The sequence below is a fragment of the Trachypithecus francoisi genome, unplaced genomic scaffold (assembly GCF_009764315.1).
Source record: "Trachypithecus francoisi isolate TF-2019V2 unplaced genomic scaffold, Tfra_2.0 Lachesis_group3, whole genome shotgun sequence".
In the NCBI taxonomy this organism is placed as follows: Eukaryota; Metazoa; Chordata; class Mammalia; order Primates; family Cercopithecidae; genus Trachypithecus; species Trachypithecus francoisi.
Genome location: NW_022681468.1, coordinates 31041558 through 31053928, shown reverse-complemented (window position 1 = coordinate 31053928; position 12371 = coordinate 31041558). Strand labels below are relative to the sequence as shown.

General features: G+C 42.3%; 1 protein-coding gene across 5 annotated transcripts in view; it reads left to right on the top strand.

Annotated features, from left to right (window-relative positions):
• Window positions 1–4685: 4685 nt before the first annotated feature.
• The window catches only part of GPATCH2L (G-patch domain containing 2 like), a 60639-nt gene continuing 52953 nt past the window's right edge, over window positions 4686–12371 (top strand). For all 5 annotated transcript variants that reach the window (XR_004431490.1, XM_033187337.1, XM_033187338.1 and 2 more), the window contains exons 1-2: window positions 4686–4803; window positions 7174–7845. Coding sequence is in view for 4 of the 5 variants with exons in the window: in XM_033187337.1 (XP_033043228.1) it covers window positions 7184–7845 (662 nt within the window). In the remaining variant the exon portion in view is untranslated. The remainder of the gene's footprint in view (window positions 4804–7173; window positions 7846–12371) is intronic.

Genomic DNA, 12371 nt, shown 5'->3' with positions numbered 1-12371 from the left:
CCTGCTCGCAGCCTGCTCAAACCTTATTACCATCAGTGACCTCCTCAGTTGCCAAGTGTGGTGGCCTTTCCTTAGAACTGTTCATCCTCAAACTTCCTTTTGTTCTTCATTTTCTTAAAGCTCTCTCTCCTCTGGCTTTTAGACACAGGTCCTCTTCAGATGCTCTCAGTCTCTTTGGAGCTGTCCTCTTCTTCCCCAACAGGCCACTTCTCTCGCCAGCCTCTTTCATTATGTGATTCTGCTCCTGGATTCCACCATCCCATGAAGGTGCAAGTTTCACTACAATTTTCTCATGGGACTGAGACAAACACTTCTAATGTCCCTGACCCAGCATTTAGTAAACAAGTATTCATTTAATTTTTAATCAACAATAACTATGGAGCACCTACCATGTGTAAGGCACTGTGCTAGGCACTGATGAGATACAACGAATAGGACAGGGTCTTCAGGGCAAAGCAAAAAGGGCTTTGGTTTTGTTCACACAATTATATATGTATAAGCACAGGGCAAGGCATACTGCAGATGCTTAGTAAATATTTGTTGAATGAGTGACTTAGTTGGGGAGGCAAACTTGCACATAATTGGCTCTAGTTCAGGTTGAATGAAGACAGTGCAGTCATAAAGGTACTGCCAAGTACTGAGAGTGAGAGCCAAAGGAGTGGGCAAGCAAGGGTAAGTGTCTTTATTGAGGTGACATTGGAATTGAGCATTTAAATCACCCCAGATCCCAAGGGTGTTCAAGAACTAGCAAGTGATATGGTGTGCTCAAGCATGTTGCAGGAGGTAGTGGAAGATGGATGAAGTGACACGATTAAAATTGTGTTTTAGGAAACTCACTGTGGTGCCTGTGTAGAGGATGACATTTTGGGGGGAGAGTCTGCAAGTGGGAAGACTAGTAAGGCAGCAGCTGCTGCATCATCCAGAAGAGTGGCTGCTTGCCCAGATGAGGCCAATGGCAGAGCAAAAACCAATGAGGGAGGACGGATGCAAGACTACTGCAGGAGTGCAATCTACGAGGCTTAGCACTTTACTAGATAAAGGGGTAAAAGAAGAAACAAGAACAAAAAATGGGTTTGAAGCTTCTCACCTGGGTAACTGCATGATGGTGGTGATATTTCCCAAAGAAATATCAGTGGAGAAGGAGCAGGTTTGACAGAAACTATGGAAGAGGCTGGACAAGATGGCTCACACCTGTAATCCCAGCACTCTAGGAGGCTGAGGCAGGAAGATCATTTGATGGTAGGAGTTCAAGACCAGCCTGGGCAACATAGTGGAGATCCTATCTCTCTACCAAACATTTAAAAATTAGCTGGGCATGGTGGTGTGTGCCTGTAGTTCCAGCTACTTAGGGTGCTGAGGTGGGAGGATTACTTGAGCATAGGAGGTAAAGGCTGCAGTGAGGTAATGACCATGTCACGGTGTTCCGTCCATAGGTGTATCATCATTTATTTAACTACTCCCTGTTGTAGAATTTCTGACTTTTTCTAGTTTCCTCAGTCCTCCCTCAGAAATGCTGTAGAGAAGAATTTAACCTGTATTTAACATTTTTGAGACCATTTCCTTTTTTTTTTTTGAGACAGTGTCTCACTTTGTCTTCCATTTCACAGAGACCCTGTCTGGGAAAAAGAAAAAAAAAAAAAAGGAATGGAGAGAGGGAAGAAAGGAAGAAACTATGGAAGAAACTAAGATTTATTTTTATTTTTGACATTTTATTTTATTTATTCATTCATTTATTTTTGACACAGGGTTTCACTCCTGTCACTAGGCTGGAGTGGAACAGTGTGCTCTCAGCTCACTACAACCTCTGCCTCCCGGACTGAAGTGATCCTCCTGCCTCAGTCTTCCCAGTAGCTGGGATTACAGGCACATGCCACTACACCTGCCTAATTTTTTGTATTTTTAGTAAAGACAGAGTTTCACCATGTTGGCCAGGCTAGTCTCAAACTCCTGACCTCAAATGATCCACCCGCCTCAGCCTCCCAAAGTGCTGGGATTACAGGCGTGAGCCACTACACCTGGCCTATTTTGACATTTTAAATTGGAAATGCTGGTGAGGTTAACAAGTGGAGATATCTAGTAGAAAGATGAAAATACAAGTTGAATTTCAAGAAATTTGGGAGCTTTCAGTGCTGATGCAGGCAACCAACACCGTGGGAACACATGTGATTTGTGGGAGAGAATTTTCACTTATGCAGAAAAGAGGCCTGATGGCCGTGGACACCTGTTGAACATTTCCACATTTCTGTCCTGTGGGAGTCACAAATTCAGCATGTCCAAAATGGAATTAATCGTCTTTCCACTAAACCCGTTTATCTTCTTGAATTCTCTAGCTATGCAGGTGGCACTGACCATTGTTTTAGTCGCCCTAGCTCGAAACCTCAACTATCTTCGTCTCCTACATTGACTTTTTTTCACCTATAGAAAATTCTGAAAATCCACCAAAAAACAACAGATAGGAGATATAATCATTAATAATGAAATCATTTCCGATATTGTGTAGTGAATTCTTCTGGTCATATTCTTATGTGAGTACAGATTTAATTTCCTTTGTACGGAATCATACTCTACATTTTTAGAGCAATCTTTTTATTGAAGTGTAACAGTCATGCAGAAATATACACAATCATAAGTCGATGGCTTTTCATGTCATTAAATATTCTTTTGCAACATCAATTTTAAAAAGTGCAAGGTATTCCACCCATTGATGTACCATAATTTAGTTAACTAACCCCTGTTGTGGAACTTCTGGCTTTTTCTAGTTTCCTCATCTCTCCCTCAGAAATGCTACAGAGATGATTTACCTATATTTGACATTTTTGTGTCCATTTCCAATTTTTCCTTAGAATACAGTTCTTTGGGGCAAAATTTCTGGGTCCAAGGTATGTGCATATTTTTAAATAAACTTTTTATTTTAGGATAGTTTTAGGTTTAGAGAAAAATTATAGATACTACAGTTTCTGTATAATCCACAGCATTTCCCCTATTATTCACTTTTTTTTTTTTTGTGATGGAGTCTTGCTCTGTCGCCCAGGCTGGAGTGCAGTGGCTTGATCTCTGCTCACTGCAACCTCTGCCTCCTGGACTCAGGCGATTCTCTTGCCTTAGCCTCCCGAGTAGGGACTGGGACTACAGGCGTGTGCCACCATGCCCGGCTAATTTTTTGTATTTTTAGTAGAGACAGGTTTTCACCATGTTGGCCAGGATGGTCTCGAACTCCTGACCTCAGGTGATGTGCCCACCTCAACCTCCCAAAGTGCTGGGATTACAGGTGTGAGCCACCGCACCCGGCTATTCACTCTTACAGAAGTATAACACACGTCACGATTGCAACCAAAATTGATACATTATTATTATTATTATTTTGAGATGGAGTTTTGCTCTCATGACCCAGGCTGGGGTGCAATAGTGGGATCTGGGCTCACTACAACTTCTGCCTCCAGGGTTCAAGCAATTCTCCTGCCTCAGCCTCCCGAGTAGCTGGGATTACAGGCACACACCACCATGCCCGTGTAATTTTTGCATTTTTAGCAGAGACGGGTTTTCGCCATGTTAGCCAGGATGGTCTCAATCCCCCGACCTCAGGTGATCCGCCCGACTTGGCCTCCCAAAGTGCTGGGATTACAGGCATGAGCCGCCTCGCCCGGCCCGATACGTTATTATTAACTAAAGTTGATACTTTATCCAGATTTCCTTAGTTTTTACCTAATGTTCTTTTTTTAATTGCAGTGTCACACCCAGGATACCGTATTACATTGTCATGCCTCCTCAGGCTCCTCCTGACTCTGAGTTTCTTATACTTCCCTTGCCTTCGCTGATCTTAACAATTTTGAAGAATACTGGTCATGTACTCTGCAGAATGTCCCTCAATTCGGGTTTGTCTGATTTGTTTCTTATAATTAGACTGGGTTATGAGATTTGGAAGGAAAGTAGCATAAAGTGCCATTCTCATCATATATCAGTCCACATACTATCAACATGATTTAGCACATAGTCTTGATCACCTGGCTGAATTACTGTTTGCCAGGTTTCCCCACTGTAAAATCACTCATTTTCTCCTTTACAGATGTTGTACTTTTGGGAAGGAAGTCACTACACACAGCCCACATTTAAGGAGGTGGAAGTTATGCTCCAGGATGGCTGTCTACACAAGTTATTTGAGATTCTTCTGTGGGGGATTTATCTCTTCTTCCTCATTCGTTAATTTATTCAATCACTTATTTATATCGGTATGGGCTCATGAATACTTCTTTTATACTTTGAGTTATAATCCAGTATCACTTGTTTTATTGCTCAAGGCAATTTGTAATGTTCTGAGTAACTCAGTGAAGAACAGCCCCTCCCAAAGGTTGTGCCAGCTCACAGGGCAGACGTCATTAAGATCCTTTCCTTCTCAACTTCTCAGACCCATTAAAAAGGTCAGAAAGCAAGGGGGAAGCTGACACCCCTGCCTAGCGCCCAATTTCTGGACGCCCCTAAGGCAGATGAGGCCAGCATGCAGGGGTCTTTCCCCACATGGGCACCTCAACCCGTGAGACACTCTTTCCCGGCCAGACCTTACTCAGCACCCCTCCTTGTCCCCTGCCCCATCTCCTGGCTTTCTGTGGCTCCGCCCACCGCGGGGCGGAAGTGGGTGTGGCCACGGGCGGAAGCAACGGGTCAGGGGCCCAATCTTGCAACCAGCCCCTCCCACTTGCCGCCGCCCCGCCCCTCCGGCCGAGACCGGAAATGAGGTCAGAGAGGGAAGCCCTGGCGGTGAGAGTCGGCCCAAAAAGCGGCGGCCGTTCGAGGTGGCTACGGCAGCTGGTGAGGGGGAGGAGTGGGTTGAGAGTGTTGGGGTCCTGGGGGCTAGTACCAGAGGGGATGGGAGCGCCACGCCGCGGCTGAGCGGCTAACGGCGTCTTGGGGCTGCGGCAGCTGGCCGGAGGGTGAGGGTGGTGGGGCCTTGCTTTTCAGGGCCCTTGTCCCCATCCCTGGGGATGTGGGTCGGGCCGTCTTCGGGGCCACAGCCCCCTCTTCCTCTTTCTTGTTTCTGCCTCTCTGGGGCTGGCGGCAGCGTGAGGGCTTGGTGTCCCGAGCCATGGGCGCCCCAGCCCTCAGGGACGGGCCGGGGCGAGGTGGAGAGTCCTTCGAAACACAGTTTTTCTCACATATGTGGCCATGTTGCGACCCCTGATCCCGGAGGGAGCTCAGTCGCCACGACTTGCGTTTTTCAGTTTCTGCCCTAGAAGAGCCGACCCCCACCCCTGGTGAGCCCAAATGAGAAGTTGCCTCCTGCCTCTCCCACCTCCTACTCCGCCCCTCACTTCCACCCTGCTCCTGTTTCTCTTCTTACTTGCTGTCCACCAGCTACCCTACCCGTTCCTTCCTGTGCGTGACTCAGCCTCATCTCTACCCGGGTGCGTGCCTGGACGCCGGGTCCTCTCGAGAGTGTGCACCCGCGACTGGAGATGGGGAGCCCTAGGGTTCTTCTGTCACCTACTGTTCGAATTACAGGCTTTGAGGCAGGAAAGGATTCTGCACAAGCATTCGACTACCAGTTGTTTGGTGACTTCGTTCCGTGTTCAAGTTTGTGCTATTGTGCCTGAGGTTTTTATTTGTTATTTTGTTTTTGTTTTTTTGTATTTTAGTTGCCTGAGTTTTTAAAGCAGTAATTCTTTATTAAGGAAGTAGATTTAGGCATGCTGTTCCCACTTGTTTCTTTATTTTGGTCTTAGGGACAGTTGTCTCCCAAACCTCAATCGTGGCATTTTAATCCACTTTTTTTTTTTTTCCATTTTTTCCCCTTCTTTTCACAGGTGTTAATAAATCACTTCTTAATGTTTAGAATAACTTGGTCTTGTTTAAACGTATGTGCCTTTGGACACTTTGAGAAGCTTCATTTGTGTGGTAGTTTTGGAAGTAGGTGGCACCATTGCCCCTACAGGTGTGGCAGATAAGCCGGAGGACTGTTTTCCTGTCTTTAAATTCATTGGCATAAGCACAGCATGAAAACAGGTTTTAGAAAGCCCTTTGCAAAGTGAAAACTGAACGAATGGGAATATGGTGAGAGAGTGGTACCACATAGAATTTTAAGCTGATCTTGAAATACTTTGGGCATAGAGGCAAGGGAAAAGTGCTAAAAGTTTAATGTGTATTTAATTAGCTGCTATACAAATTAAACATTTCCCCTTAAGAGGGAATTTTGAAGATTGCTCCTACTACTCTCATTTCTTGAAATGTTTGCCTCTGAAGTGACTCCTGACGTGTGATGTTTGGTTTGAGGATAAACAGAAAAATAAGAAATTTTGGAAAGCAGTTCAGCCAGAAATCTTAGAAACTTCACCCTATCGTCATTTCAGCTGCTATTGTATCCTATTTTTGTGTGATTGTGTGGCACTGAAGCACATAACTAGGACGCACATTTATTTTCTGAAGAGTAGGAGAGGGGCTTAAAAATTGTTAATTATTCAAAAATATATGACCTACTGTATAAGGTTCTGTACCTGGTAGCTTTCAGGTGATAGTTGGTACCAGAATGGGTGCAAACTTAGTCTCTTCTCCATTCTAACTTCAAACCTGGGTCACTACAATTTCTTGAATCATGAAAACTGCATTCTTCCTTAAAGGATATCACTAAGTTGTCTTTGTTTCTTTCTGCCATGGTCATTGTCAGCAGTGACCTCAGGCCAAAGAACAGTTTTTCATTCATTCTCAATACCTCAATGAGACCGTGTCCAGCTCTGTGTTTCTGCAACTCTAGTGTCATTTTGAAGTTGTATGTTTTTCTACTCCTGTCTAGTGAGACAGTCTCTAATCTTTCTGGATCTCATCATTAGGTAATTCAGTGACAAGTTTAATTGGGGAAAAGTGAGAAGGATCTAGTCCCCCGAATTTGTTTTGGGTCCTGTCCCAGTTGTCATCTGGTGAGTAGGTTTTTGTGCTTAAGAATATGTTGACTTCAGGCGTTTAACAAAGGACAAAACATCTATTTTTAGTGGCTTTAGGAAGTGGTAGGAACAGAATCTAAGTGTAGCCAGATGAAAGGTGACTTATTTCATTTAGACAGGCAGAACTATGGACTACCATGATCTGTTTCATCAAATTATTCCAAAACAACAGATCCTTTTCAGGCTTTCTTTTTCTTTTTCTTTTCTTTCTCCTCCCCGCCCCCACCACCAAACTTCCTTTTGGCAGATGTGGCCTCATGGATGAGCTGGTACATGACTTAGCCTCAGCCTTGGAGCAGACGTCTGAGCAGAATAAGCTTGGTGAGCTGTGGGAGGAGATGGCCCTGAGCCCCCGGCAGCAGAGGAGGCAGCTTCGGAAACGCCGAGGTCGGAAGCGTCGTTCTGACTTCACTCACCTGGCAGAGCATACCTGCTGCTACAGCGAGGCTTCTGAGTCAAGTCTGGATGAGGCCACTAAGGACTGTCGAGAAGTGGCTCCCGTGACCAATTTTAGTGACTCTGATGACACAATGGTGGCCAAACGACACCCAGCTCTCAATGCCATTGTTAAGAGTAAGCAGCATTCTTGGCATGAATCTGACTCCTTTACTGAAAATGCACCTTGTCGACCACTCAGGCGCAGGCGGAAGGTGAAGCGAGTGACATCAGAGGTGGCTGCTAGCCTTCAGCAGAAGCTGAAGGTGTCAGATTGGAGCTATGAGAGAGGCTGCAGGTTCAAATCTGCTAAGAAGCAGCGTCTGTCCCGCTGGAAGGAGAATACTCCCTGGACCTCATCAGGCCACGGATTGTGTGAATCAGCAGAAAACAGGACTTTCCTAAGCAAAGCAGGAAGGAAAGAAAGGATGGAGTGTGAAACAGATGAACAAAAACAGGGCTCTGATGAGAACATGTCAGAATGGTGAGATCTCCCTTACTAAGTCAAAGATTTTCCTGGTTAATGTTTCCCAAAGTACACATCCACAGTCTTGGTGGGTTCTGCCTTCTTTCAAACTAGCCACTCTGGTATTGACTTTGAAGACTTCCTTGAATCAATCAGTAGTTTAGCTTTTTAAGGTACCATTCAAGTGTCTATTTCCCTCTGTTAGGAAGGCTATAGAAACACAGTTGTTTCTAAAAACTGTTTAAAACGTGTACCTCAAATGCACAAGTAATAATTTTAAAAAACAATTTGTTGCTTATTATGCCATGTAGTTTGTACATAAATATTGTTGTTTAGAACTCAGGTCTCAGCAGAGGCTGGTGTGTGTGTGTGTATGCGCGCATGTGTGTGTGAGAAAGAGAAAATGTTAGCACCAGGCATATGGAGTTTATAAATGTTCCATTAAGTTGCCTGTCCTCATTAAGAATCATGGCTTTAGATACTTTTTGGCTATAATTCTGTTTTCTGCTACTCGTGGTTTGACTATATTGAATTTATTTTTTTATGGCTGACATTCAAATTGTCTGAACACATGGTGGGCTTTGAAAATAACAGTACCGAGTCCCATTAGTCTTACATTAGATGTGATCAAGCTAGAAAAATTTGTCTCTAATGGGTACGTGTTTAAAAATGTAAGTGTAGTTTTGGTGAGTTTTTTTTAGCTTTTACATCTCAGATAATCCTAGGAACATTGATACCCCCCAGCTTGATACTTTAATGTTATTAATATTAATCTGTGATTATCTTTTACTTAATAGTGAGGATGCCATTGGTGTTTTGGATGGGACCATTCTTTATGGTGCATTGCAGAATATTTAGCATCTCTACATTGTTCACACCCCCCTTTTTTTTTTTTTATTATACTTTAAGTTCTAGGGTACATGTGCATAACGTGCAGGTTTGTTACATATGTAGACTTGTGCCATGTTGGTGTGCTGCACCCATCAACTCGTCAGCACCCATCAATTCATCATTTACATCAGGTATAACTCCCAATGCAATCCCTCCCCCCTCCCCCCTTCCCATGATAGGCCCCGGTGTGTGATGTTCCCCTTCCCGAGTCCAAGTGATCCCATTGTTCAGTTCCCACCTATGAGTGAGAACATGCGCACACCCCCTTTTCATTGTATCAACCCAAAAGCCTCCAGGGGTGATCCCTAGGTGGATTGAGTACTCCCTGTTGAGAACCAGCGTATTCTATTATTGTTAATATTAGTTGACATTTATTAAGCACTTAACTATGGGCCAGGCACTGTACTATGGACTTAACATATACTCTTATTTAATGTTCACAATTCCACTATATGGTCGATACCACTATTTGTATTTATAGAAGGGAAGCTGAGGTTATAAGAGCTTAGATAATTTGCCTAAGGTCACCCAGTGCCAAAACGGGGAATCAAGCCTGATTCCAAAGCTCGTTCGTAACCACCACGTTCTGCTGCCCTTTGAGTTGTTCTGTCTCAATTTAACTTTCCCAGCTGCAGAACAGATGACCTTTCTGAAGTTTATCTTAAAAACAAAGACATCAATCTTAGGAACTCTGAGGTGAGGCTGTGTCAGTAACAGGAAAAGCTGCTTAGGTCTGTGTACCTGTACCTTTCATGGATGGTTTTTATCCAGCTTTTAAACTTTTTCTTACTAAGTTTATATTTGCCAGTCTGCAGACTATATTGTGATAGGCTCATATTTTGACTTTCCTAATTTTCCTCTAATGCCTCATTCCTTCTAAGGTCTATTTACAGAATTTATATGTGTATATTTGGATTATAAAGGTATTTTTTCCTCATCAGACTATTTTTAATCAAACAAGAAATGCTTAGTCAACTTGTAGCCTTTCACACTATTGAAACCCTCTACTGAGACATTCAAGTTTGTTTTAATATTGAGCATATATACCAAATAGAATTCTTCTTAGTATTGAGAATGGTGATTTTAAAAATAGCCTTTTGGGATAATAGCTTTGTGTATGTTTCTTCCCCATAATTTCTTGTTAAACTACGACATAACTGTATGTGAAAGAGAGACTGTTAACTCTGTCTGCTCTGAGATAACAGCTCAAGTGTGGCTCCAGATGCAGAGCCTATAATCTAGCATGAGATGCTTCACTCTTTTCTGTTCCCTCTTACTCCAGACACATCTATTGCACATTCTAGTCAGGATGTAATAATATAAATTCTCGTTACCTGAGAGTCTGGATAAACTTAAATGGATGGGAATTCTTGTGAAATTCTTCCTCTTTTCAAATTGAGGAGACCTCATTCACCCATTTGGGCTATTACCCTGGCCTCTCACTTCAGAGTTCTTTCAATATGTAGATGCTAAAGGGCTTGTAGCTGTGAAGGAATAATGGGCGGAGTGGTGGCGCACATGGCATGAGGAAAGTTCTTTAAAATCTTCTAGTTATTTAGGAGTTCTAAATTCCCCTTGACTTGTCTCAATTCATCTGTAGTTACAAACAGAAGTGCTTTGTATTTTTTTCCTCTAAATCCATTCTGTGGGAGAGGGGGTAATTCTTACTCTTTGACTGCATGTTGTGTTCAGCCTCTCTTCAAGAGGAGAGTGGAACTAAAGTCTCCCTTAATTGTTAGGCACACCTTTAAAAAGGGCTAGCATTAGAGTGTAAGTAGATCATAGTTTATGATTTGGATGTTATACTGTCTTGGTCAGTTGATTCTGTCAATAATTTTCTACTTTTTTGTTTCCCCTGCATTTTTAAAAGAAATACTTTCAAGAATCTTCTTGGTTACCCTTTCATAAATCTACTTGGATGTGCCACTGTTCGCATACAGATCAAAATGTAGACTTTTACTTTTTAGCAGTGATATTGAGAGTTGTCAGAGTAATGATCCACGTTGTAAGATTATTAAGATGAAGTTGATTGTTAAGCTTAGCTTAGCCTAGTCAATGGTAGAGTTTTTTTGTTTTTTTTTTTAAGCATGTATTAGGTGTTTTGGATTTGAAAATGTATGTCACAATCAGCCTATTTCTAATTTCCTTAAACTCACTCTTTGTGAACTAAACATGGAGTAGTTATAGACTTCATCAATATTTGTTTGCTTTTCTGTTTCTGGTCTTCGTTTAATATTACACCAGCCAATCCCTCACAAGTTTTGAGGAACTAAAAATGGTTATAGTATAATAGTTTTTTCCTGCTTGCATAGAGATCAAACTTATTTTAATATTTTTCTGTGTATGTGTGTTTGTGAGTATTCTAAAGTAGAACAATTACTGTAAAATTATTTTCTACTGATCTTTATTTAAATTGTCTATATAGCAGCTATTAATAGCTATTAGCTATTAGGTGACTGTAGCCTAACTTTGCTCTATTCTTTACTAACACATCATTTGTTTGTTCCCCTTGAATATAGTTTAGCTTCTTTTTTTTTCGTAAGTGAATTGGTTGGGTGATGGCCAGAAGTCACATTCAGGAGCCTTCCTAAGGTGATGTATTAGAGGCTGATCTCACAGGAAAGAAAATATTCTCCTCTCTTGGAAGGCAAGTGACAGAGATAGAGTGCTAAACCTACCCCCTCCTTCTCCAGCCCAGGCTGACCTTCTGCGGCCCCTTGGTGCCTCTTGTTTTCTTATTTTTATAGAAAATCAATATCCCTTCTGACACAAACAATAGCTCAGAAGCAAGAATAAATGGGAGAAAGCAGAGATCTCTGTCCATCACCTCTCACTTTAACTCCCCCAAACTCTTTAATTATGAGTGTGCTTTGCTCCAGGTGTTTGTGACAGTGAAATTGCTAAATGAGGACCGTTTTAACCAAAGATTGGGTGATCAATAACACTCTATAGCAGTAGCTTGTTGGATCAATAGCATTCATTATTTCATGGTTAAGGTAAGTAGCCTCCTTTGCAAGTGGAGGTCATTAATCAGGGGTTCCTGGAGCTGTGTAAAAGAATATGTATGGTAGGTGGGGGTGTTCTGATTTCTATTCTGTAAGTAGGGATGCTGACCAAGAGTGTATTTACTATTGTAAATAGTGGTAGTATTGCATGTGAGATTCTCGAATCTAGCGTAGTGTGCTTATATGGATATATTCACAGTTCTGCTAGTATCCTTAGGGACAACTAAAAAACACACCTTGGGAGGTAGATATGATACTATTGTACTTGAAGGTCTATATCTTGAAAGAAACATCCATCTCTTGAAAGAGTCTACCTCTTAAAAGAAATATTGGGATTATTCCATGTGGCTCCACAGGACAGAACTCAGGAATAAAAAGTACAGAGTGTTACATGTTGCTGCGGATAAAAAATAGCATTCTAAAAATTAGGATTCTGTAAAAATGAAGTGAATTGTTTCACCATGTAATGCGTAATGACTTCTAGATAAGTCGGGGGGATTCAAACGTGGGCGTGATGACTGCTTACCTAGTTGCTATGGAGTTGAGAGAGTTGAACGGAAGACTTCTGAAATCCCTTGTAACACTGAGATGCCATGATTCTTTTCAGTCATAGTCTACCTCCCACGATTGTAACATCTTAACTGGTAA